Here is a 27206-nt window from a genome sequence, read left to right as displayed (position 1 = left end):
CTTAGTATGCCAGAGAGAGTGTGTGGGTTCCAGGGGCAGAGTTACCACAAGCTGAAGAGGGCGTGTCTGCAGCGGGGCAAGCTATTCAAGGACCCCCTCTTTCCCCCCTCCACTCTGTCACTCTTCTACAAACGAGACCCACCCCTTGGACTCACATGGAAGAGACCACGGGTGAGCGGATCGGGGATGGGAAGGAGGGGAAAGGGGAGGAGAGAGAGATGGAGTGAGGCTGTGAAAGAGTGGATGAGGGTGAGAGAGAGTTTAGGTGGAAAACAGAGGTAAAATCATATAAGCACACACAGAGAGAGAGAGAGAGAGAGAGAGAGAGAGAGAGAGAGAGAGAGAGAGAGAGAGAGAGAGAGAGAGAGAGAGAGAGAGAGAGAGAGAGAGAGAGAGAGAGAGAGAGAGAGAGAGTTAATGGGATTATGTTCCTAATGCTCTGCTCAGGTATTTTAAGCCTGCATCCAACAGGAGTCGAATGATAGGATGACATCTGTCACCTCACTCTGCAGTGAGACACACACTCGGACTACACACAAACACACACACACACACACTTGCACACACTCTCACCGGCATTCATGCACGTGTACACCACACACACACAACACACACACACACACAAGACATACATACACAGGACGCTTGGACACTCTGAACTTCCTTCCTCAGCTATCATAACTGTTATAAAATCCGGTCAGCATCATACTTCATACAGTACTTAGCTTGAACATGATATCATAACTTTTCTAGAGTTACATTTGTACAGGTTATAACCCGTGTGTGTGTAGCAGTGTGTGTGTAGCAGTGTGTGTGTGTGTGTGTGTGTGTGTGTGTGTGTGTGTAGCTGTGTGCTTGAGTGTAGCAAGGTGTGTGAATGTGTGTGTATTAGTGTATGAGTGTGTGTATCCTAATAACTCTGCTGTGACCTGAATCTGTCAAAACTAAGATCAACAGCTCTATGAGGACAGGAGCTCTCTCTTCTATACTGCTCTGACATCAAAGTTTAATGAGAATAGACTGGATTGACACACTTGTCCTGACAAAAACACTGGCACCATGTCAAGATAAACTAGATCGAATAGGCTTACAGTACTGTACTGTATGTTGCACCCAATGTACTACTGATCCTAGAGTATGCATATGTTAACATGTTATATATTTATTTCTCTCTCTCAGGAGCTGTGTAAGGACCCTCGTCTCTTTGTGGACAGGATCAGCACATGGGACCTGCACCAAGGCAGCTTGGGTAACTGCTGGATGGTGGCGGCCACTTCCTGTCTGGCCTCGGAGCCATCTCTGTGGAAGAAGGTGAGGGTTCAAAGGGCAGAGGCCAAATCCTTATAGGTCACCCTCACTGGCTTACTTCCTGGTCACTGATTTAATTTTCATTTCACTGAAGAGGTCTTGATGATATGTTGCTTATAACTGAATCAGACATGTTAGTGCTGGGCTGGAATAAAAGCCTGCACACTCTGTAGCTCTGAATGACCAGGATTGGTGGCCGCCTCTGTACTAACACATTCAATGACCCCTAAACCCTTGTTCAATTTGGTTGGTCTAAACCACCAGGTTATTCCTGACCACGTGGAACAGGAGTGGAACCCCAAGCGTCCGGACCTGTACGCCGGAATCTTCCACTTCCGCTTCTGGCGGCTTGGCCGCTGGACAGACGTGGTAGTGGACGACCGCCTGCCGGTCAGCGAGGATGGAACGCTGATCTTCTGCCGCTCGGCCACGCCACGGGAGTTCTGGAGTGCCCTGCTGGAGAAGGCCTACGCCAAGTGAGACTTTATACTATATTAAAGCCAAAACACTGCTGAGATATTAGATTTCAGGTTGGCTAAGAGGAGGCTTGGGATTTTAGATATAATGAATACAGTATACACCACACAGTATACACCACACAGTGTACACCACACAGTATACACCACACAGTGTACACCACACAGTATACACCACACAGTGTACATCACACAGTGTACATCACACAGTACACACCACACAGTGTACCACACAGTATACACCACACAGTGTACACCACACAGTATACACCACACAGTATACACCACACAGTGTACATCACACAGTGTACATCACACAGTACACACCACACAGTGTACCACACAGTATACACCACACAGTGTACACCACACAGTATACACCACACAGTATACACCACACAGTGTACACCACACAGTATACACCACACAGTGTACATCACACAGTGTACATCACACAGTACACACCACACAGTGTACCACACAGTACACACCACACAGTGTACACCACACAGTATACACCACACAGTGTACATCACACAGTGTACATCACACAGTACACACCACACAGTGTACCACACAGTGTACATCACACAGTATACACCACACAGTGTACACCACACAGTATACACCACACAGTGTACATCACAGTGTACATCACACAGTATACACCACACAGTGTACACCACACAGTATACACCACACAGTGTACATCACACAGTATACACCACACAGTGTACATCACACAGTGTACACCACACAGTGTACACCACACAGTATACACCACGCAGTGTACACCACACAGTATACACCACGCAGTGACCACACTTGACAAAATAAACCAGTAGCTAGTCAACATTCTTTCCTTATCCTCACCCATTTAACATTTCCCCAGTCTTCCAACCCTTTCCTCCCCTCCCCCTCTCCCCCAGGTTGAATGGCTGCTATGAGGCTCTAGAAGGCGGTAACACAGCAGAGGCCCTCATAGACTTCACAGGGGGGGTGTCGGAGCCCCTATGCCTGGACAGGGAGGCCCTCACCCTGCACCCCGACCAGAGGAGGGCGCTGTTCCAGACCCTGGCCAAGGCCCACGGACGCAGAGCCCTCATCACCTGCTCCATACGGGTCAGTGACCAATACACTTTGCCCTGCATAACCACAGATCTAGGATCAGCTTACCCTCCTCTCCACAACGTAACAGTAACCATGTGTGGGGAAGATTTTCAATTGACCATAGATCAGTGAATTAGTACTGAAAGATCAGCTTGACTGTTGAACTTCAATCCATCACAATACCAGAGACCATTACTGGAGGCCTCAAAATCTAGGCTTGTGCCCACCTGCCCTAGATGTGATATGAACATGTGCATTCAGGGTGGTAATGAATGGTTTTGGATTGGGCCAGAGAGCTTCTATGAATGTCGTCCTACCAGAGCGATCACCTCTACCTACTGTACTGTAGTGGGTTATAGAGAGACAGGTGGCTATACAGTGGCTGTGTTGAGCATAGTCCAGCATTAACAATATTAACACTTACATTTACTGTATGACAGAATGGCACTGCATGCTCTCTATCCTGTCACGTTCTCGTCTTTGACTTCCTCTTTCGGCCCTTCCTCTGTCCTGTCCCATCCTCATAAACACTCCAGATACATGCCTCTATTGATTAATGATCTGTACTGTTCATTGTGTAGTTATAGTATTGTGCAGGATTCCAATTATACAAATCAGAGCGCCTTCATAGAGTGCCTGTGGTGTGTATTGGTATTAGCATATCTCTATTGTGTATCTGTATTGACTCTCTCTCTCTCTCTCTCTCTATCTCTCTATCTCTCTATCTCTCTATCTCTCTCTCTCTCTCTCTCTCTCTCTCTCTCTCTCTCTCTCTCTCTCTCTCTCTCTCTCTCTCTCTCTCTCTCTCTCTCTCTCTCTCTCTCTCTCTCTCTCTCTCTCTCTCTCTCTCTCTCTCTCTCTCTCTCTCTCTCTCTCTCTCTCTCTCCAGCCAGCGGAGGGAGAGAGAGTAGAGTCGGTGCTAGACTGTGGTCTGGTGCGGGGCCATGCCTATGGTATCACCGCAGTGAGGAACGTGTGTCTGGGGGAGCGGTCGCTGCTGCCTGGCGGCTGTAGCGGGACGTCCCGTCTCTGCATGGTGCGCATGAGGAACCCCTGGGGTACAGCCGACTGGACCGGGCCCTGGAGTCAGGGGTGAGGGGGGGCGGCTACTGCTGTTCGAGTCTATCGTGATACTGTATATTCAACAAAGAACTATAGGCCAAGGGTTGTCCCTTTTGGGTAATGGCAAAAATCAGGAACGGGCTAGAAACAAGGTTTTGTCTATTTGGTCCATTGACTTAGAGCTCCAATGCGCCCCCTTCAGGTCTCAGCAGTGGCAGCAGGTTGGTCGTGGTGAGAGGGAGAAGATGGGCCTCATTGTCAGAGATGTGGGAGAGTTCTGGTAAAGACAAATAGTCAAATAAGCATCACTCTTTTAATAGAAAAGATCTCAAATGTGCAATGCATTGCACAAGTCACAAATACACTACAATTCCTGTTGAAAAGCTAAATAAATACTTTTTCACCCTTCCTTCAGGATGGAGTTTGAGGATTTCTGCCGCTACTTCACAGACGTGGTGGTGTGTCGTCTGGTAGAACGAGCCCTGCTGTGGCCCAGCACCCACTGGAGAGAGGTTCGCTGGTATGGGGAGTGGGTCCCAGCCCCCAACACTCCCGGGGCCACCCCCGCCAACCTCCTTCCCACCCGCCAGGCATCCAATCTGGGCAAGAACACAGCCAAGCCTGGGGGGGTGAACCAGACTCAGAGAGGGGACCGGAAGGAGGCAAGATTGGGGGAGAGACGGAGAGGTGGAGGAGGTGGAGGAGGAGGAGGCAGTGGAGGGAGGGACAAGGTGGCTGTAGCGAAGAAGGAGGGAGAGAAGAAGACAAGGAGAAAGGAGGAGTGTGTGAAGAAGGAGGGAGAGGTTGATGGAGGGTGGGATAAACAGATGGATAAGAGGAGTAGGTGTGGAGGATGCATCAACCACAAAGACACCTTTCTACACAACCCCCAGGTGAGCCTACCCTATATATTTCTACACAACCCCCAGGTGAGCCTACCCTATATATTTCTACACAACCCCCAGGTGAGCCTACCCTATATATTTCTACACAACCCCCAGGTGAGCCTACCCTATATATTTCTACACAACCCCCAGGTGAGCCTACCCTATATATTTCTACACAACCCCCAGGTGAGCCTACCCTATATATTTCTACACAACCCTCAGGTGAGCCTACCCTATATATGTCTACACAACCCTCAGGTGAGCCTACCCTATATATTTCTACACAACCCCCAGGTGAGCCTACCCTATATATTTCTACACAACCCTCAGGTGAGCCTACCCTATATATTTCTACACAACCCCCAGGTGAGCCTACCCTATATATTTCTACACAACCCTCAGGTGAGCCTACCCTATATATTTCTACACAACCCTCAGGTGAGCCTACCCTATATATTTCTACACAACCCCCAGGTGAGCCTACACTATAGCTAGGTTTATGGGCATAACAACTGGTTAAATGGCTCAAGGCCAAGGTTCAGTCCACTCGTTTGGTTATGACTAGTAGTTACAGTGAGGGAAGAAAGTATTTGATCCCCTGCTGATTTTGTACGTTTGCCCACTGACAAAGAAATGATCAGTCTATAATTTTTATGGTAGGTTTATTTGAACAGTGAGAGACAGAATAACAACAACAAAATCCAGAAAAACGCATGTAAAAAATGTTATAAATTGATTTGCATTTTAATAAGTATTTGACTCTTCTGCAAAAATAAGTATTTGACCCCTCTGCAAAACATGACTTAGTACTTGGTGGCAAAACCCTTGTTGGCAATCACAGAGGTCAGACGTTTCTTGTAGTTGGCCACCAGGTTTGCACACATCTCAGGAGGGATTCTGTCCCACTCCTCTTTGCAGATCTTCTCCAAGTCATTGAGGTTTCGAGGCTGACGTTTGGCAACTCGAACCTTCAGCTCCCTCCACAGATTTTCTATGGGATTAAGGTCTGGAGACTGGCTAGGCCACTCCAGGACCTTAATGTGCTTCTTCTTGAGCCACTCCTTTGTTGCCTTGGCCGTGTGTTTTGGGTCATTGTCATGCTGGAATACCCATCCACAACCCATTTTCAATGCCCAGGCAGAGAGAAGGAGGTTCTCACCCAAGATTTGACGGTACATGGCCCAGTCCATCGTCCCTTTTGATGCGGTGAAGTTGTCCTGTCCCCTTAGCAGAAAAACACCCCCAAAGAATTTGTTTGACGGTGGGGATGGTGTTCTTGGGGTCATAGGCAGCATTCCTCCTCCTCCTAACACAGCGAGTTGAGTTGATGCCAAAAAGCTTCAATTTGGTCTCATCTGACTACAACACTTTCACCCAGTTCTCCTCTGAATCATTCAGATGTTATATTTACATTGACATTTTAGTCATTTAGTAGACGCTCTTATCCAGAGCGACTTACAGTTAGTGAGTGGATCAATTTTTTTCTCCATACTTTAAACCCAAAAGCACAAGCATGTCAAATTCTGTGAGTATGATGATAAAGCAATGATGGACAGGTTGAGACTACAGGCTTGGCGTAAAAGAGGTTAACTTTCTAGACAACATTGCATCGACATAGAAATAGAATGCATAGACATGACAGTGTTCTGTTCCACAACAGATTGAGTCTATGCACTCTATTTCTACTTGCAACTTTGCGCTGTGTTCCTCAGTTCTGCAGACTAAGAGTGCCCCCGGGTCTATTTTCTCTGCTGCAGTGTGTCATTTATTCTTCATCAGAGCTGCTGTCATCCTCAGGCTCCGATAGATCAGCAATGGGGAAACGCAAGATGGCCGCCACTCCACTGAGCTGGGTCAACTGTTCTCCAGATACATGAAGGCTTGAAAATATTATGATGGTTCCGCCATTGTCTCTCATGTTGTCCACCAACCATACGTATCTACTCCGTGTGGCCACATCATGGTGCCTGAAGAGTTTATCGCTAATCAACAAGATGTCAATAGCCAGTGCTTCGGTAGCTTTCATTGGCAAACTTCAGATGGGCCTGTATATGTGCTTTCTTGAGCAGGGGGACCTTGCGGGTGCTGCAGGATATCAGTCCTTCACGGCGTAGTGTGTTACCAATTGTTTTCTTGGTGACTATGGTCCCAGCTGCCTTGAGATCATTGACAAGATCCTCCCGTGTAGTTCTGGGCTGATTCCTCACCATTCTCATGATCATTGCAACTCCACGAGGTGAGATCTTGAATGGAGCCCCAGGCCGAGGGAGATTGACAGTTCTTTTGTGTTTCTTCCATTTGCGAATAATTGCACCAACTGTTGTCACCTTCTCACCAAGCTGCTTGGCGATGGTCTTGTAGCCCATTCCAGCCTTGTGTAGGTCTACAATCTTGTCCCTGACATCCTTGGAGAGCTCTTTGGTCTTGGCCATGGTGGAGAGTTTGGAATCTGATTGATTGATTGCTTCTGTGGACAGGTGTCTTTTATACAGGTAACAAATTGAGATTAGGAGCACTCACTTTAAGAGTGTGCTCCTAATCTCAGCTCGTTACCTGTATAAAAGACACCTGGGAGCCAGAAATCATTCTGATTGAGAGGGGGTCAAATACTTATTTCCCTCATTAAAATGCAAATCAATTCATAACATTTTTGACATTTGACATGATTATTTTGTTGTTATTCTGTCTCTCACTGTTCAAATAAACCTACCATAAAAATTATAGACTCATCATTTCTTTGTCAGTGGGCAAACAACGTACAAAATCAGCAGGGGATCAAATACTTTTTTCCCTCACTGTAGATTCTGACAGTAGTGATAAACACATTCTTGATGTTCTGAGAAGTACACTCAGTATGCTAGTATAGTATCTCAAATATAGTATGCTTATACCACAAGCATGTAAATAGTTTGTGTTGCTATAACTGTAAGGACTAAACATGTACTATTTTGGTAACTGCTGCAATCTTAATGGTGTCGAAATAGACCTGTGAAAGCCTATTCAGAGTGTTGCAGTTGGAAAACAACATTGCTAAGCTAAAAACAACATGGCTGACACTAAGCTATATTAGAGTTACTGCTATTCTAGGGACGCTCTGCCTCCCTTCTGTCCCTTCTCTCTCTTTTCCCCCCTCTCCCACTACAGTTCATGTTCGAGGTGCAGGGAAAGGAGGATGAGGTGTTGATCTGTCTGCAGCAGGAGGACAGGAGGATAAAGAGGAAGGATGGAGGAGGAGAGAATCTGCCCATCGGCTTCGAGGTGCTGAGGGTGAGTCACAGGCAATGATCCCTCTAAGCTGCAAGCGGGCACGCAGCTCCCTGGGACTGCCATGCAGAAGAAATATCAGCCAGCGCAGAGAAGCACGAGATTGAACTTCATTCAACTTTCAAGAGTTTTCCCCGTTAGTTAACACTATCAACATTTCCCTTTACTGTGAGAATTGTGATCGAATCAATGCAACCTTAGCCACTTTCAATGCAACATACCGAAACAAAACAAACTGTGCAAGATTTAGTATGCAAAACTAACTATGTAAGAGATTTTGTTGTAGGCAGAACGCATCGGAGTAGAATTCTATTGCATTGACAGGCACGACTCAGGCCCGTACTCTACACAGACCGGTGTGGCATAACCAATCAGAGCTGCAGTAGGCCTATATGAAAATAGACCATTGCCATATATGGATCTGTGCCATTCACATTGAACTAGACTGGTTTAACAGCATGAGCGGTCGTGAGTAGATGTGCTTGTTTTGAGATCAAAGCGAGAGCTACATGTAGCGACATGTGCACATGTGTGCATTTGTTCATATCCTTTGCTAGTTACTGAGTTATTAGCCCAGTTATAGACCCTTTGTAGTCAGCAATGGGGGCGTGATTGCTTCCTACAAGAGCACACAACCTTTGAAAAGCAAGTCAGGTAAAGAGCTTGCTTTTGTCTTAAAGGGGCAGTGTTGTATTTTGAACTAAGTAGCTAATAGGCAGAGGGTAGCATAATTTGTCCAATTCTCCGTAATAATGGTATGGGAATAATTATGCATTTTATTTTGTAAAGTGGTTTCTTGCATCAAACAACAAAACAACATTTTCAGTCAGCTCCTTGTCTGAAGGACAAGTGGATAAACAGATTAATGTCAAGCCCTGCATGTTTCTTTCAAAAGTCTCATGAAATGTAGGCCTACATTGAACACCACACATTGGCTGCTACTGTACGCTGAACGGTAGAACAGCTATCTCCATGTTTGTTTTTGATGGTAGGCCACTCTGGAAGGCCTACATTACGATCAAATAGCCACACTAGCCTACTTGACCACTGTTAAAACTAACTTAAAGCAGGTACTGCCTCAGTGTTCACAGTAAACGTGCGGCGGAAGTTTTACAGAGTTTGCACTCAGCAGACCTGACATTTTCTCAGTGACAACAATAATTAGAGGGAACATTGGTCACTGTAGAATGCTACAGTACATCCAAGGTGTGTGTGTGTCAGTGTTGGGTTCGAGACCACCTAAAGCGAGACCGAATCAAGACCAAGACCGGAGCAAATCGAGTCCGAGTCAAGACCAAGACCAGAGGGGGGGCGATACCGAGTCAAGGCCTAAGGATTTATGAAATAATGATTATAATAATAATGATAATGATATTATTATTTTCAATGATGTTCTGATTTAATCTCTTCAGTTTTTGTTGGAAAATAAAGGGTTAACACTGAAGGAATAAAGATAAAGGCACCTGCCATTCAACTGTATTAGGGCAAACATTTTGAGTGACAGTAGAATCAACCAATCACATTTTGACTTAATGGGTGGGACTGTTTTTACAAAAATGTATTGAAACTTCTGCCTTCTTGAAGGCCAACAGGTCACTGTGCAATAGCGAGCAGTAGTTTTCCCACGGTCTAGCTAGCTAGCTTTTGTTGTCAGCTAGTTTGCAGCAGCTGCAGCAGGTGTTATCAAAGTGGATGTTGTTGCTAATTTGTTAGCTTCTCCCTTTTCAAGAATTACTTTCAACAAGAAGTTAAGTTTCAAATGATCATCATCTGGTGAGTGGAACTGTGTTTTTTATTTCAGCGCACTTGCTCTTGTTAGCTATCTCTTTGAAAATAACTTATGTGTGTGAAATATTGTTGCATTTAAAGTGTAACTGACATTATTTTAGCAACATGAACATTCATTAAAATCTGTTAATATACACCCCCAGGAAGAATATGACACTTAATATATATATATGACAAGCAACCACTTAAATATAGTCATTTTCAATTTTCATAAATTCTTAGAATGTTTGGGAATTACGTATAGTATACTAAGGGATTTGTGAAAATTCTATAGTAATATAGAGTGGGAAAGCGGCCTTGCGTTTGGACAATTAATAGACACTGGAGTTAATAAAACCGAATAAAAACATCTGTCTTGTCCAGGACCAGAGTCTACACAGACCGGTGCGCTATAGCCAATTAGAGCTACAGTAGGCCTTTAGACAAACAAGCCATTTCCACACGGGCCTGCCATCATTCACTTTGAACTGGACTGTGTGTTTACAGGCAGTTGCAACAGCGCGACTTTAAATCATTAGAACACATTCTCCAAAAGCCACAAAATACACCTGAATGGATTTCTGCAAATATGTAAACACCACAGGAGTCCTCTTACATTTTGGAACTTTACAGTCCGATTGATCAAACAACCATGAAAAGGTATGCTCTCTCTCCATCAGTTATGCACATCAACAACAAGAAGATCAATAACTAATGCTAGCAAGAGCAAGATAAGCTAAAATAAACCCTCTCACACTTTTTCAGCTAGTTGGCCGTCAAAATTGCACTGATAAACGATGGGGAATTGTAGCCTCCTCGTTCTTCTGCAGCTTGCCTGCCAATGCATGCTTGTCCCAACCAAGCACCCAAGCTAACTGGCTAAAGTTGGCTAGATTGCTAACTAGCTACTTCCAGACACAAATGAGAGAACACCTCACTCTGACCATTTTACTCGCCGTAGCAGAGCTGGTTAAGCTGTTTACATGTTAACTAGAGCGTTCTTGACTAACTATTACTGTTTTTACCTACGTTTACTGACACCGGTCATATTCAGTTGGTGTTGCTCGTTTGCAAATTCATCAGTTGTTCTGCGCTCTGGCACACTCAGACGAGAGTGCTCTGAAATCGGAGTAGATAGCCAGTGTGAATTGACATTCCCAGCCTTAGTTACATTCGTCCATTTTTGTCCAGAATATTGAGTCATTGAAACTGAATCAGTGCATCCCGAATGGAGGCAGCAAACAATGTACCAAGCCAGCTGTGGTTTACAACCTAATAGCAATATTTTTTGGACTACCACGAAATGTATTGGTCAATTATATTAATCATGCATTGAATCTTTGAAAGTATTTTCAAATACTTATTTCCAAATACATTATTTTGAATACTCCTAGGACCAGGGCCCGTATCCACAAAGCATTTTATAGTAGAAAATTGGGCATAAGTGCTGAGAATAGAGACAGTTTACTCCTACTCTTATGGGTAAAACTACATGCTATGCATGAAGCCTCTTAAGTCATAGAGTCCCACCTAGTTGACAGATATTTAGGAGACCTCATGAGCTGTCCTAACCAGTTAAGAGTTACCAGCAGGTGTCTAGATTATAGAAAAGGCAGTGAGTCAGTGGTTCCTGCACCATAGACAGGCCATTGCTCTGAAGTTGAAAGAATGTTTTGATATTTCTATATGATCAACCCATAAATAATCAAGACCTACATGCTTTTGACAATGATTTTACATGAGGCCTAATTTATGTTATAGAATTATTCTACAATGTAGAAAATAGTAAAAAAGTAGGTGTTCTAACATGTTTGACCGGTAGTGTATATAGGGCCTATGGGTTCTGTGATTAATTATAGACCTTTCAAAGGCCCACCTTTCAAAGTTTTATGCAACATCATCGGCAAGTGACTTGATGCTTACTGTGCCAAAAGCAATTTAGAGTTGTTGAACGGGAGTGACGAGTTTGTTGATATGAACGGTAACATTATCAAAATTTCGCTTCAATGCAATATGCCTATCACATTATTCATAATATCAGAATTTATTTAAAAAATTATGCATGCCAACATATTAGGCAAGAATTGTGTCAGGCAAAGTGATCGTGTCAGGCGAAAATTATATCAAACGTTTTACCATTACAACATTTGATGTACAGTCACATCCACTGTGGTTGTCTGAAGGGTGCTATAGAGCCCCACAGTAGAGGTGTCATAATGCCCATAAAACCGAGAGGGCAAACAGGGTTCCAATCATTTTCCCACCATTCATTTTTCCCATATGGGATTTTACACTTAAATAAGGGCTGTGTTTCGTGCAGGCTTACCCTGGCGTGACGTTTTGATAACCATGTAAATCTCTCTCGGACAAGGTGACTTTTATCAATATATTCAGCTCTATTTACTCTCAGATTCGAAAATGCTAATTAGCATAAAAGTAGATATCATGCAAAACTACAAATCCCTGCAAGCTCGTGGACGTCATCTCTAGCTGACACCTTTGCGAACAGATATTGTGTCAATTTAAAACTTGCACAAGACAGTTCACAGAATTGTCCATTTAAATAAATGTAGCCAATTTATTCTTTACTTCATTTAGCTAGCATTAGATAGTTATTCCAGATATTCTTACCTTTGCCTCGATTCGGCAGTCTCGTCCAGATCATCATGGCATTTGTAGTTCTTTATGATAGCCACATCAGCAGCTAATTTGCATTTCATTTTGGGGGGGTAAATACAGGTAAATATATTGATAGAAGTCACCTTGTCCTAGAAAGATTTACACGGTTATCAAAAAGTCACGCCAGGGTAAGCCTAAACGAAACACAGCTCTTATTTTAAGAGCTCCCTATGGGAAAAATGAATGGTGGAAAAACTATTGTAATCATTTCCCTGTTTGACCGCTAGGTTTTATGGGTATAATGACTCATACTGTGGTACTCTATAGCTGGTAATGCCTCATCATGATTGGTTATTCCCCATCATTTGCAACAATGTCAATGAGCGTCATCACTTTACTCCTGGCTGAGAGTTTGTCTGGGCAATGTCTTAACATCACCCAAAAACCTACTCTGAGCTGGGAGTTTATTTAGTCTTAAAACAGGTTTTAACAGGATTTCTCAGATGCTTTGTGGATACGGGCCCTGAGTTCAAATGTATGGGAGTATTTATTTGTATTTGAAAATACTATATTTTAGTATTTTTTTAATACATGCCAATACTTTCCAAGTGTATTATCAAATACATTCCAATATTCAACTTCTTGTGCTTTCAAGTAAAAAATATCTGAATACTTACTTTGAAATGTATGTGAAAGTAATTGGGATATTTCAAATAGTATTTGAACCCAGGTCTGGTACATAAGTGTGTGCATCATATTTACTGTACGTTTACCCGCATATTAATTCACCCTCCCCACTGTTAACAGGTGGAGGTGAACCGTCTAAGCCGTGTGCAGTGTGTGGTGGAGCAGGCTGCCAGCTCTGTGTACATGGACTCCCGTAGCGTTGCCCTGCGAGTGACCCTGGGCCACGGCCGCTACGCCCTCCTCCCCACCACCTTCCAACCTGGGGCCACCGGACGCTTTCTGCTACGCCTCTTCTCCCATTCACACCTCAGACTCAGGTGAGGGGGAGGAAGGGGGAATGGTGTGAATGTTAGGAATGAAGGTGTAATGGCAAGTGTGTGTGTGAGATTCCCTGTGCATTTAGCATGTCAGCACTGTATAACAATTTACTACTTTTATTTCATCCTCCTCTCTCTCTCTCTCTCTCTCTCTCTCTCTCTCTCTCTCTCTCTCTCTCTCTCTCTCTCTCTCTCTCTCTCTCTCTCTCTCTCTCTCTCTCTCTCTCTATATATATATAGATTTTTTTTTCTCATTTTGTCTGTCATAGTTGACGTGTACCTATGATGAAAATTACAGGCCTCTCTCATCTTTTTAAGTGGGAGAACTTGCACAATTGGTGGCTGACTAAATACTTTTTCCCCCACTGTATATATATATATATATACAGTGGGGAAAAAAAGTATTTAGTCAGCCACCAATTGTGCAAGTTCTCCCACTTAAAAAGATGAGAGAGGCCTGTAATTTTCATCATAGGTACACGTCAACTATGACAGACAAATTGAGAAAAAAAAATCCTGAAAATCACATTGTAGGATTTTTAATGAATTTATTTGCAAATTATGGTGGAAAATAAGTATTTGGTCACCTACAAACAAGCAAGATGTCTAGCTCTCACAGACCTGTAACTTCTTCTTTAAGAGGCTCCTCTGTCCTCCACTCGTTACCTGTATTAATGGAACCTGTTTGAACTTGTTATCAGTATAAAAGACACCTGTCCACAACCTCAAACAGTCACACTCCAAACTCCACTATGGCCAAGACCAAAGAGCTGCCAAAGGACACCAGAAACAAAATTGTAGACCTGCACCAGGCTGGGAAGACTGAATCTGCAATAGGTAAGCAGCTTGGTTTGAAGAAATCAACTGTTGGAGCAATTATTAGGAAATGGAAGACATACAAGACCACTGATAATCTCCCTCGATCTGGGGCTCCACGCAAGATCTCACCCCGTGGGGTCAAAATGATCACAAGAACGGTGAGCAAAAATCCCAGAACCACACGGGGGGACCTAGTGATTGACCTGCAGAGAGCTGGGACCAAAGTAACAAAGCCTACCATCAGTAACACACTACGCCGCCAGGGACTCAAATCCTGCAGTGCAAGACGTGTCCCCCTGCTTAAGCCAGTACATGTCCAGGCCCGTCTGAAGTTTGCTAGAGTGCATTTGGATGATCCAGAAGAGGATTGGGAGAATGTCATATGGTCAGATGAAACCAAAATATAACTTTTTGGTAAAAACTCAACTCGTCGTGTTTGGAGGACAAAGAATGCTGAGTTGCATCCAAAGAACACCATACAGTGAAGCATGGGGGTGGAAACATGATGCTTTGGGGCTGTTTTTCTGCAAAGGGACCAGGACGACTGATCCGTGTAAAGGAAAGAATGAATGGGACCATGTATCGTGAGATTTTGAGTGAAAACCTCCTTCCATCAGCAAGGGCATTGAAGATGAAACGTGGCTGGGTCTTTCAGCATGACAATGATCCCAAACACAACGCCCGGGCAACGAAGGAGTGGCTTCGTAAGAAGCATTTCAAGGTCCTGGAGTGGCCTAGCCAGTTTCCAGATCTCAACCCCATAGAAAATCTTTGGAGGGAGTTGAAAGTCTGTGTTGCCCAGCGACAGCCCCAAAACATCACTGCTCTAGAGGAGATATGCATGGAGGAATGGGCCAAAATACCAGCAACAGTGTGTGAAAACCTTGTGAAGACTTACAGAAAATGTTTGACCTGTGTCATTGCCAACAAAGGGTATTGAGAAACTTTTGTTATTGACCAAATACTTATTTTCCACCATAATTTGCAAATAAATTCATAACAAATCCTACAATGTGATTTTCTGGATTTTTTTCTCTCATTTTGTCTGTCATAGTTGACATGTACCTATGATGAAAATTACAGGCCTCTCTCATCTTTTTAAGTGGGAGAACTTGCACAATTGGTGGCTGACTAAATACTTTTTTCCCCCACTGTATATATATATTTAGCGAGATGAGAGAGGAGTTGCCTGCTCCCTCAGTGTGGCAGTGTTGTCTCCCCCAATTCAGAGTAGTGACCACCGTCCACCTGCGCCGAGGCTGCGGACTCAGCCAGCCCAAACAGACAGGTAGCGTTACCTCATTGGGGCATTATTAACTTTATTATGACATACATTATCATAATATACCATACATTAAACATAAATGATCATAACATACATTATTATAAACATACATTATCATAACATAGATAATTATGATATACATTATTGAAACATAGATTATCATGCCATACATTATCATAACATACATTATCATAGCAAACATTATTGACACAGTATCATAACAAATATTATTTATGATATACATTATCACAACAAAAGTTATTGTGGCATACATTATCACTACAAACATTAGTATGACATACATTACCATAACATACATTACATAACATAATAACAACAGTACCAGTCAAAAGTTTGGACACACCTACTCATTCAAGGGTTTTTCTTTATTTTTACTATTTTCTACATTGTATAATAATAGTGAAAACATCAAAACTATGGAATAACACATATGGAATCATGTAGTAACCAAAAAAGTGTTCAACAAATCAAAATATATTTTATATGATATATTATTCAAAGTAGCCACCCTTTGCCTTGATTACAGCATTGCACACTCTTGGCATTCTCTCAACCAGTTTCATGAGGAATGCTTTTCCAACTGTCTTGAAGAAGTTCCCACATATGCTGAGCACTTGTTGGCTGCTTTTACTTCACTCTGCGGTCCAACTCATCCCAAACCATCTAAATTGGGTTGAGGTTGGGTGATTGTGGAGGCCAGGTCATCTGATGCAGCACTCCATCATTCTCCTTCTTGGTCAAATAGCCCTTACACAGCCTGGAGGTGTGTTTTGGGTCATTGTCCTGTTGAAAAGTAAATGATAGTCCCACTAAGTGCAAACCAGATGGGATGGTGTATCACTGCAGAATGCTGTGGTAGCCATGCTGGTTAATTATGCCTTGAATTCTAAATAAATCACAGACAGTGTCACCAGCAAAGCACCCCCACACCATCAAACCTCCTCCTCCATGCTTCATGGGGGGAACCACACATGCGGAGATCATCCGTTCACCTACTCTGCGTCTCACAAAGACACAGCGGATGGAACCAAAAATCTAAATTTTGGACTCATCAGACCAAAGGACAGATTTCCACCGGTTTAATGTCCATTGCTCGTGTTTCTTGGCCCAAACAAGTCTCTTCTTCTTATTGGTGTACTTTAGTAGTGGTTTCTTTGCAGCAATTCGACCATGAAGGCCTGATTCACGCAGTCTCCTCTGAACAGTTGATGTTGAGATGTGTCTGTTACTTGAACTCTGTGAAGCATTTATTTTGGCTGCAATCTGAGGTGCAGTTAACTCTAATGAACAGAGGTAACTCTGGGTCTTCCTTTCCTGTGGCGGTCCTCATGAGAGCCAGTTTCATCATAGTGCTTGATGGTTTTTGCGACTGCAATTGAAGAAACCTTTCCGGATTGACTGACCTTCATGTATTAAAGTAATGATGGACTGTTGTTTCTCTTTACTTATTTGAGCTCTTCATGCCATAATATGGACTTGTCTTGTCACGTCTCCTCCCATTGCTCCCCTCCGGCGCTCTGATTCACCGGTCTGAGCGCACCACTTCGGCAAAACCGGAATGGAAACCCAACGCACCCTAATCACCTCCAGCGCACCTGCACCTCATCATCTCATCACCACCCCTATTTAGCCCTGGACTGTTCTGGATGATGTTGTGTGTGATTGTTTAGCGTTGTGTCGTTTACTCTATCTTTGTTATTTCTCTCCGTCGTATACTCAGTACTCGTCACAGAATCACACACCTAATGAAAATGGATGCAGCAGGAGTTTCCCAGTGCCTCGACCAGCACCAGCAGCAGCTTGCCCAGTGGAACGCCGCCATGCAGGAAGTGCTCCAAACTCTGCATAATGTGCCCAGCGCTCCGGTTCCACCTCAGGGAGTGGCGAGTGCCCACAATCCACCTGTTCCCGTGCTATCACCCACTCCAGCGGGAACCCTTGCCCTACCGGAGCGCTATGACGGTAAAACTACTAAATGTAGCGGCTTCCTGCTACAGGTTTCCCTTTATCTGGCGCATCAGCCTGGGGCATATCCATCTGACCAAGCCAGGATCGTGCTGGTGATTTCGCCTTTTAAATGAAAGGTGCTGGATTGGGCCACGGCCGTCTGGGAAGGAGAGGAGGCAGTGGCACTTCCCTACTCCACCTTCCTCTCTAGGTTCAGGGCGGTGTTTGATCATCCCACGGAGGGAAAGTATGAAAATGTATGCCCTCACTAACTGTAAGTCGCTCTGGATAAGAGCGTCTGCTAAATGACTAAAAATGGAAATGGAAAGGACGGGTGAGCGTCTCCTCCAACCTACAACAGAGAGAGGGGCCCGCATCCGAGTACGCTCTGAGCTTCCGCACGGTGGCGGCGTCTTCCGGCTGGAATGAGCGTGCTCTGCGCACGGCCTTTAGGAGAGGCTTACGGGAGGACATCAAGATGGAACTCGCATGTCGGGACGACGAGATGGACCTTGATACCCTCATCACCACGTCCATCATCTTGATGACATGTTGAGAGAGAGAGATGGCGTTCCCAACACCTCCCGGAGCCTCGACGCTCACCCCATCTGAGCTATGGAAGCCGCGCTGCTTCCGAGTCTTCACCCATGGAGGTGGGCAGCACCACCTACACCACCACGGACCACCAATCTCCTGGCGGCTCCCTATCTAGGCGGTATGACTCCCGTCGCCACTCCGTGAGTGTTTCGTCAGCTCCTATCACAAAACCATTGTTTTTAGTTCCCATAACAGTGACTGGTTATTTCTACCGCAATGATAGATTCCGGATCAGGGGGGAACCTTATAGATAGGGAGCTGGTCTCTGAATGGGGGTTCAGGGAATGTGCCACTGCCATCTCCGCTATACGTTACTTCACTGGACAATAAACCTCTTGGATCAGGCACCATTACGCACGTCACTCTCCCCATCACCATTCCCACACTACCGGAGCACCACGAGGAGCTGTCATTCCACATCGTCACGTCACACCTTCACCGGATCGTCTTGGGATTGCCCTGGCTCAGACTACACAACCCCACCATCAATTGGAGCACCAAGAGGATCACAGCCTGGTCCACCTCATGCCGAAGACCTGCCTGCCAGTGGTTTGTTGTTCCACGTCAGTGGAGAGTCCGGAGTCCGCCCTCCAGCCCAACATTCCACGTGAGTACACAGATCTCTCCGATGTCTTCTCTTCATTAAAGGCTATGTGTCTCCCTCCTCACAGGCCCTGAGACTGTGCCATTGACCTGCTGGAGGGACAACACCCCCCGAAGAGTCGCATTTACCTCCTTTCCTTGGCGGCGACTGAGGCCATGGAGAAGTATGTGGCGGAGAGCCTGAAACAGGGGTTCATCAGACGCTCTACCTCTCCTGCCTCCGCCAGCTTCTTCTTCGTGGCCAAAAAAGATGGAGGACTGAGACCATGCATTGACTACAGGGGGCTGAACGCAGTCACCACCAAGTACCGGTACCCCCTCCTTCTGGTTCCGTCGGCCATTGAGCAGCTACGAGGGGCCCGGTACTTTACCAAGTTGGACCTGTGGAGTGCCTACAACCTGATCCGAATCCGGGAAGGAGACGAGTGGAAGACGGCATTCAGCACTACCTCAGGCCACTATGAATACTGCGTCATGTCCTACGGCCTCGCCAACGCATCTTCTGTGTTCCAGTCCTTCGTCAATGGCGTGTTCCGGGACACGCTGGGTAGACAGGTGGTGGTGTACAAAGACAATATCCTGATCTACTTGGCTACGTTTGAGGAGCACGTCAGGGATGTCCGAGCTGTCCTACTCCGCCTCTGGGAACACAGCCTGTTGGTGAAGGGGGAGAAATGCGAATTCCACCAACAGGCCATCTCCTTCCTGGGATACTGGATCAGTCCTCAGGGGGTGTTCATGGAAGGAGTGAAGACAGACGCCGTCAGGTCACGGCCAGTTTCCACCACAATCAAAGGCCTACAGAGCTTCCTGGGCTTCGCTAATTTCTACCTGCATTTCATCAGGTCCTTCAGCTCCATAGCCGCCTCGCTCACCTCTCTCCTTAAGAGTGGGCCTCAGAAGCTGGCCTGGAACCCTGAGGCTGACGCTGCCTTCAAGAGGCTGAAGGAGAGGTTCACCACAGCGGCCATCCTAAAAAACCCAGATCCATCTCGTCCTTTCATCCTGGAGGTGGACGCATCAGAGGAGGGCGTGGGTGCGGTCCTCTCCCAGCGGAACGGTAAGCCAGAGAAAATGTATCCCTGTGCCTTTTTCTCTAAAAATCTTACCCCCGCAGAGAGGAACTATGGAGTTGGAGACAGGGAGCTGTTGGCGGTGGTCCTCGCTCTGGAGGAATGGAGACGCTGGCTGGAGGGTGCAGTCCATCCATTCCGGATTCTTACTGACCACCGGAATTTGGAGCACATACGGGCAGCGAAACGGATGAACTCTCGTCAAGCCAGGTGGGCCCAATTTCTCACTCGCTTCCATTTCATTCTGTCCTACCGCCCAGGATCCCAGAATGTGAAGGCCGACGCACTCTCCAGGATGCACCATACCGGAGAAAGGAAGGATCTGGGGGGTCCTATCCTGGCCTCGTCTCTCATCGTTGCTCCTGTCGTTTGGGATGTGGCTGAAGACATCCGCCTGGTGGCTCAGGAAGACCCAGCACCTGCCAACGCCCCTCTGGGGCGCGTGTATGTACCCACCAGTGTCTGTGACTGCCTGCTGATCTGGGTGCACACCACCCTTACGGCAGGGCACTCTGGTATTATGCGCACCCTGCATTCTCTAGCCCCAAAATACTGGTGGCCCAACTTGGCTTCTGAGGTCTCCCGCTACGTCAACTCCTGTTCCGTATGTGCCCAAACGAAGACACCTCGGAATGCCCCGGCAGGCAAACTAGTTCCTCTACCAGTGCCTCAGCAACCTTGGTCACACCTGTCCATAGACTTTGTCACTGACCTTCCACGTTCTGACGGCTTCACCACAGTCATGGTGGTCGTAGATCGGTTCTCCAAATCATGCTGTTTTTTTGCCACTAACTGGTCTTCCTTCTGCTCTCCAGGTCGCTGAGGTCCTGTTCCAACAGGTCTTCCGGCATTATGGACTTCCGGAGGACATCGTCTCGGACCGTGGCCCCCTATTCACCTCCCAAGTGTGGAAGGCCTTCCTGAAGAAGATCGGGGCCACGGCCAACCTCACTTCCGGGTATAGGCCTCAGTCTAATGGGCAGGTGAACCAGGAGCTGGGGAGGTTTCTTCGTTGCCACTGTCAGGACCGGCAGAGTGAGTGGGCGATGTTTCTTCCCTGGGCAGAATATGTCCAGAACTCCCTTGTTCACTCCTCCACTGGGCTCACCCCCTACCAGTGCGTCCTGGGGTACCAGCCGGCCCTGGCCCCTTGGACACCCAGCCAGACCGATGCGCACGCTGTCGACTAGTGGTTCCACAGGGCCAGACATGTCTGGGATGCCGCCCATGTCCATCTCCAGAGGGCCATTCGTCGGCAGAAGGACCAAGCCGACCTCCATCATGTCTGGCTGTCCACAAAAAACCTCCATCTCCGCCTGCCCTGCAAGAAACTGAGCCCCCGGTTTGTGGGGCCGTTTAAGGTCCTCCGGCGGATAAATGAGGTATCATACCGGCTGCTCTTTCCTCCTCAGTACCGTGTCTCACCCACTCTTTCATGTGTCTCTCCTCAGGCCGGTGGTTCCTGGGCCTCTGGCGGATGCCATCCCCCGGGGTGCGCCTCCTCTGCCCCTGGACATTGACGGGAGTCCGGCGTATGCGGTGAGGGACCTGCTGGACTCCAGGTTCCGTGGGAGACGGCTCCATTACCTGGTGGACTGGGAGGGGTATGGTCCTGAAGAGAGGAGCTGGGTTCTGGCTGGGGATGTTCTGGACCCCAACCTAATTCGGGACTTCCACCGTCCACCGGCTGGAGCCACGCGTTGGCGGGGTACTGTCACATTTCCTCCCGTTGCTCTCCTCCAGCGCTCTGATTCGCCGGTTGTTATGATGATTCTCGGTTATCAAGGATGTAAGAATATAGTTAGACACTTTGTAGAAAGTTAATGCAAATGTTTTATTAGTCGGTACCGGGTTAGATACAACACGGGCAGAGCTTTGCCTCTTGCTGTTTCCAACTGACTCTAACAAAGATCCACTCTCCCTTATATACCCTTGGTCATCATTCCTTAACCTATATCTGGTAACCATGGGCACTCCCTTTCTCTGATGTTATTACCCTTTGCCCCAAGTCAGTATATCCTGTCCATCCATCATGCTATCATAAACAGCAGTAATCTCCTTTGACATAAGGAATGTAGACTCCATGGCCCCAAACCACTTAACTAGTAACTCTAACCTGGTCCCCACGATACTATGACATGACATCATTACACCGGTCTACTGAGCCACCGGTCTGAGCGCACCACCTCGGCAACACTGGAATGGAAACCCAACGCACCCTAATCACCTCCAGCGCACCTCATCTCATCACCACCCCTATTTAGCCCTGGACTGTTCTGGATGATTTTTTGTGTGATTGTTTAGCTTCGTGTCATTTACGCTGTCTTTGTTATTTCTCTTTGTCATTGTTAAGTAAACCTTGACCTTGTTAATTCCTGCGTCTGCGTCCTGCCTCTTCGTATACTCAGTACTCGTCACTGGTCTTTTACCAAATAGGGCTATCTTCTGCTTAACATTTAACTGCTTAATATGCTTAACACCCCGGCCATCCTACAATCTAAACTAGATGCCCTCAATCTCACACAAATTATCAAGGAACCTACCAGGTACAACCCTAAATCCGTAAACATGGGCACCCTCATAGATATCATCCTGACTAATTTACCCTCTAAATACACCTCCGCTGTCTTCAACCAGGATCTCAGCGATCACTGCCTCATTGCCTGCGTCCGTAATGGGTCCGCGGTCAAACGACCACACCTTATCACTGTCAAACGCTCCCTAAAAAACTTCAGCAAGCAGGCCTTTCTAATTGACCTGGCCCGGGTATCCTGGATGGATATTGACCTCATTCCGTCAGTAGAGGATGCCTGGATGTTCTTCAAAAGTGCTTTCCTCTCCATCTTAAATAAGCATGCCCCATTCAAATAATTCAGAACTAAGAACAGATATAGCCCCTGGTTCACCCCAGACTTGACTGCCCTTGACCAGCACAAAAACATCCTGCGGCGTACTGCATTCGCATCGAACAGCCCCCGCGATATGCAACTTTTCAGGGAAGTCAGGAACCAATATACACAATCAGTTAGGAAAGCAAAGGCTAGCTTTTTCAAACAGAAATTTGCATCCTATAGCACTAACTCCAAAAAGTTTTGGGACACTGTAAAGTCCATGGAGAATAAAAGCACCTCCTCCCAGCTACCCACTGCACTGAGGCTAGGAAACACTATCATAATCGAATTTCAATAAGCATTTTGCTACGGCTGGCCATGCTTTCCACCTGGCTACCCCTACCCCGGCCACCAGCTCTGCACCCTCCGCTGCAACTTGCCCATGCCCCCCTCCCCCCCCTGCTTCTCCTTCACCCAAATTCAGATAGCCGATGTCCTGAAAGAGCTGCAAAATCTGGACCCCTACAAATCAGCTGGGCTAGACAATCTGGACCCTTTCTTTCTAAAATTAGCCGCCGAAATTGTCGCAACCCCTATTACTAGCCTGTTCAACCTCTCTTTCGTATCGTCTGAGATCCCCAGAGATTGGAAAGCTACCGCGGTCATCCCCCTCTTCAAAGGGGGTGACACTCTAAATCCAAACTGTTACAGACCTATATCCATCCTACTCTGCCTTTCGAAAGTATTTGAAGGCCAAGTTAACAAACAGATCACCGACCACTTCGAATCCCACCGTACCTTCTCCGCTATGCAATCTGGTTTCTGAGCTGGTCATGGGTGCACCTCAGCCACGCTCAAGGTCCTAAACGATATAATAACCGCGATTGATAAAATACAGTACTGTGCAGCCGTCTTCATTGACCTGGCCAAGGCTTTTGACTCTGTCAATCACCGCATTCTTATTGGCAGACTAAATAGCCTTGGTTTCTCAACTGACTGCCTCGCCTGGTTCACCAACTACTTTTCAAATAGAGTTCAATGTGTAAAATCGGAGGGCCTGTTGTCTGGACCTCTGGCAGTCTCTATGGGGGTGCAACAGGGTTCAATTCTCGGGCAGACTCTATTCTCTGTGTATATCAATGATGTCGCTCTTGCTGCTGGTGACTCTCAGATCCAGCTCTACGCAGACGACACCATTTTGTATACATCTGGCTCTTCATTGGACACTGTGTTAATGTGACAGGTTAAAGGACATATTCATAGCCTGTTATACACTAAATAGTATTAGTAAGTTCATGGTATGTAAGGATCTTAAAATATCTAAGGTTAAAAAGATCATGCATCCAGTACTAGTTCATAGAGATTGATAAAATTCATAAATGTGTTAAAATCCGTCAAGTGTAAAAGGGTAAATATTGTAAGTGGAATGTGTAAACGTTATATTGACTACTTTATTTTGTGGTGCCTAATTTAAGGGTAAAAGTGTTAATCTGTGATCTACTAAATGCTCTTAATCTATGAGCCTGAGATCGATTGCTCTGGTCTCCACCCAACTTTCTGGGGAAATCGCTGTCTTTTTTCTCATTATACTAAAGTTTTCAGTGAGGAAACATAACTGCGTCACTCTCGTGATTATTTCTCCCCTTTTTCAGGTACGTTATTGATATAAAACGAGTTAATTTGAATGTAATAACTTGCTAACATGTCAAGAGAGTTTTAAGGTATGTGTTAGTAACATCTTGAGTAAGTTAGAGTTAAGTTGAAGAGAGTTATTAGGTGCGTGTGTGAGTGAAACCTGCTTGGTTGCAGCGAAGAATAGCTTCGTACTGAGATTAGCTTTCATTTTATGCTAATTGTGAATGAGCATGTGCGCTGTTAATATTATTTTGGGGTTATTTGTATAATGTGTTTCGAATACTTTGTTGACATGGTTGATAAATGTAGTTATGGGTTACTGAGCTAAAGCTACTTTGTGTTTGACAGTTATATTGAAACATTTGTATATGTTTTAGTGAATTACAGTTTATGCTGTTGTGACTTGAATAAGCTTTGTACCCTACAAAACTCTGGTTCCTGTAGATCTGTTGTTCTGTAAAATGTGGTATTTTTGTAAAAGGATTATACTAAAGTTTTCAGTGAGGAAACATAACTGCGTCACTCTCGTGATTATTTCTCCCCTTTTTCAGGGGCGTAACATTAACAAACCTCCAAACGAGCTTCAATGCCATACAACACTCCTTCTGTGGCCTCCAACTGCTCTTAAACGCTAGTAAAACTAAATGCATGCTCTTCAATCGAACGCTGCTTGCACCCGCCCGCCCGACTAGAATCACTACTCTCGGCGGGTCTGACTTAGAATATGTGGACAACTACAAATACCTAGGTGTTTGGTTAGACCGTAAACTCTCCTTCCAGACTCACATTAAGCATCTCCAATCCAAAGTTAAATCTAGAATCGGCTTCCTGTTTCGCAACAAAGCCTCCTTCACTCATGCTGCTAAACATGCCCTCGTAAAATTGACTATCCTACCGATCCTTGACTTCGGCGATGTCATTTACAAAATAGCTTCCAACACTCTACTTAGCAAATTGGATGTAGTCTATCACAGTGCCATCCGTTTTGTCACCAAAGCCCCATATACTACCCACCATTGTGAACTGTACGCTCTCATTGGCTGGCCCTCACTACATATTCGTCACCAAACCCACTGGCTCCAGGTCAAAATCCCCGCCTTATCTTAGCTCATTGGTCACCATAGCAACACCCACCTGTAGTATGCGCTTCAGCAGGTATATCTCACTGGTCATCCCCAAAGCCAACACCTCCTTTGGCCGCCATTCCTTCCAGTTCTCTGCTGCAAATGACTGGAACGAACTACAAAAATATCTGAAGCTGGAGACACTTATCTCCCTCATTAACTTTAAGCATGAGTTGTCAGAGCACCTTACCGATCACTGTACCTGTACACAGCCCATCTGTAACTAGCCCACCCAACTACCTCAACCCCATATAGTTATTGACATTGTTATTTATTTTGCTCATTTGCACCCCAGTATCTCTATTTGCACATCATCTTCTGCACATCTATCACTCCAGTGTTAATAGTAAATTGTAATTATTTTGCACTATGGCTTATTTATCGCCTTACCTCCATAACTTACTACTTTTGCACACACTGTATATAGATTTTCTATTTTCTATTGTGTTATTGACTGTACATTTTTGTTTACCCCATATGTAACTCTGTTTTTATCGCACTGCTTTGCTTTATCTTGGCCAGGTCGCAGTTGTAAATGAGAACTTGTTCTCAACTGGCTTACCTGGTTAAATAAAGGTTAAATAAAATAAATAAATAAAATAAATACAATTCTGTATACCACCCCTACCTTGTCTCAACACAACTGATTGGCTCAAACGCATTAAGAAGGAAATCAATTCCACAAATTAATGTTTAACAAGGCACACCTAATAATTGAAATGCATTCCAGGTGACTACCTCATGAAGCTGGTTGAGAGAATGCCAAGAGTGTGCAAAGCTGTCATCAAGGCAAAGGGTGGCTACTTTGAAGAATCTCAAATATAAAATATATTTTGATTTGTTTAACACTTTTTTGGTTACTACATGATTCCATATGTGTTATTTCATAGTTTTGATGTATTCACTATTATTCTACAATGTAGAAAGTAGTAAAAAATAAAGAAAAACCCTGGAATGAGTAGGTGTGTCCAAACTTTTGACTGGTACTGTACATTACCATCCCACGAAATGATGGCTCACACCAGCAACTGACCACATCAAGTCTCATTGTATACAAACCTCGATATCCGTCTTTCCAGTGAATATGAGACGAAGTCTGACAACACAAGAGTAATAGTCTATGCATTGTGTCTGTATCTGTGTTGTGTAGCACCAGATGTGTATGCTGTGATCTGTTGTGAGGACGACACCATAAGAACACGCGTGTTCAAGGAGGATGGAAATCCAGAGTTTAACATGAGGGCCATTTTCTACAGGAGATACCCAGACGCACACATCAGCATTGAGGTTAGAAACACAAACACAGCTCACAAGGATGATGCAGTACTGAGGGCGAATAGTACTGAGGGCGAATAGTACTGAGGGCGAATAGTACTGAGGGTGAATAGTATTGAGGGCAAATAGTATTGAGGGAGAATAGTATTGAGGGCTAATAGTATCGAAGGCTAATAGTATTGAGGGCGAATAGTACCGAGGGTGAATAGTACCGAGGGCGAATAGTATTGAGGGCAATTAGTAAAATGTAAAGTTTTATGATTCAAGTTATATTCAGAGGCGTAATATTTGTTTTTATTTGTGTATTTGTGTGTGTGTTTAGTTGTGGAGCCGTGGTCTACTTTGGGACACTCTATTAGGAGGGGCTCGACTCAACACCAGCGACAGCGAGAGAGGGCAGAGCCAGGGGATTGACCTGCAGGGCGGCCAATCACGTTCAGGATACCGGGGATGTATCTATGTGGAAACCTCATCCAGCGAATGCCTGACAGACTTGTGA

General features: G+C 45.4%; 1 protein-coding gene across 1 annotated transcript; it reads left to right on the top strand.

Moving 5' to 3' along the window:
- Nucleotides 1-6: 6 nt before the first annotated feature.
- LOC311131768 (calpain-5-like) lies at nucleotides 7-27206 on the top strand (the record flags this gene model as incomplete). Its single annotated transcript, XM_084164899.1, has 12 exons — nucleotides 7-171; nucleotides 1180-1311; nucleotides 1573-1784; nucleotides 2714-2906; nucleotides 3784-3986; nucleotides 4159-4236; nucleotides 4372-4849; nucleotides 7988-8110; nucleotides 13301-13497; nucleotides 15486-15604; nucleotides 26583-26719; nucleotides 27030-27206. The coding sequence occupies 12 exons, from the start codon at nucleotides 7-9 to the stop codon at nucleotides 27204-27206; spliced, it is 2214 nt and encodes a 737-aa protein (XP_084021025.1).

The sequence above is a fragment of the Coregonus lavaretus genome (assembly GCF_964263955.1).
Source record: "Coregonus lavaretus genome assembly, chromosome: 7".
NCBI classification, from domain to species: domain Eukaryota; kingdom Metazoa; phylum Chordata; class Actinopteri; order Salmoniformes; family Salmonidae; genus Coregonus; species Coregonus lavaretus.
Note: the sequence above shows the minus strand (reverse complement) of the source record. Positions and strands in the feature narration are given on the sequence as shown.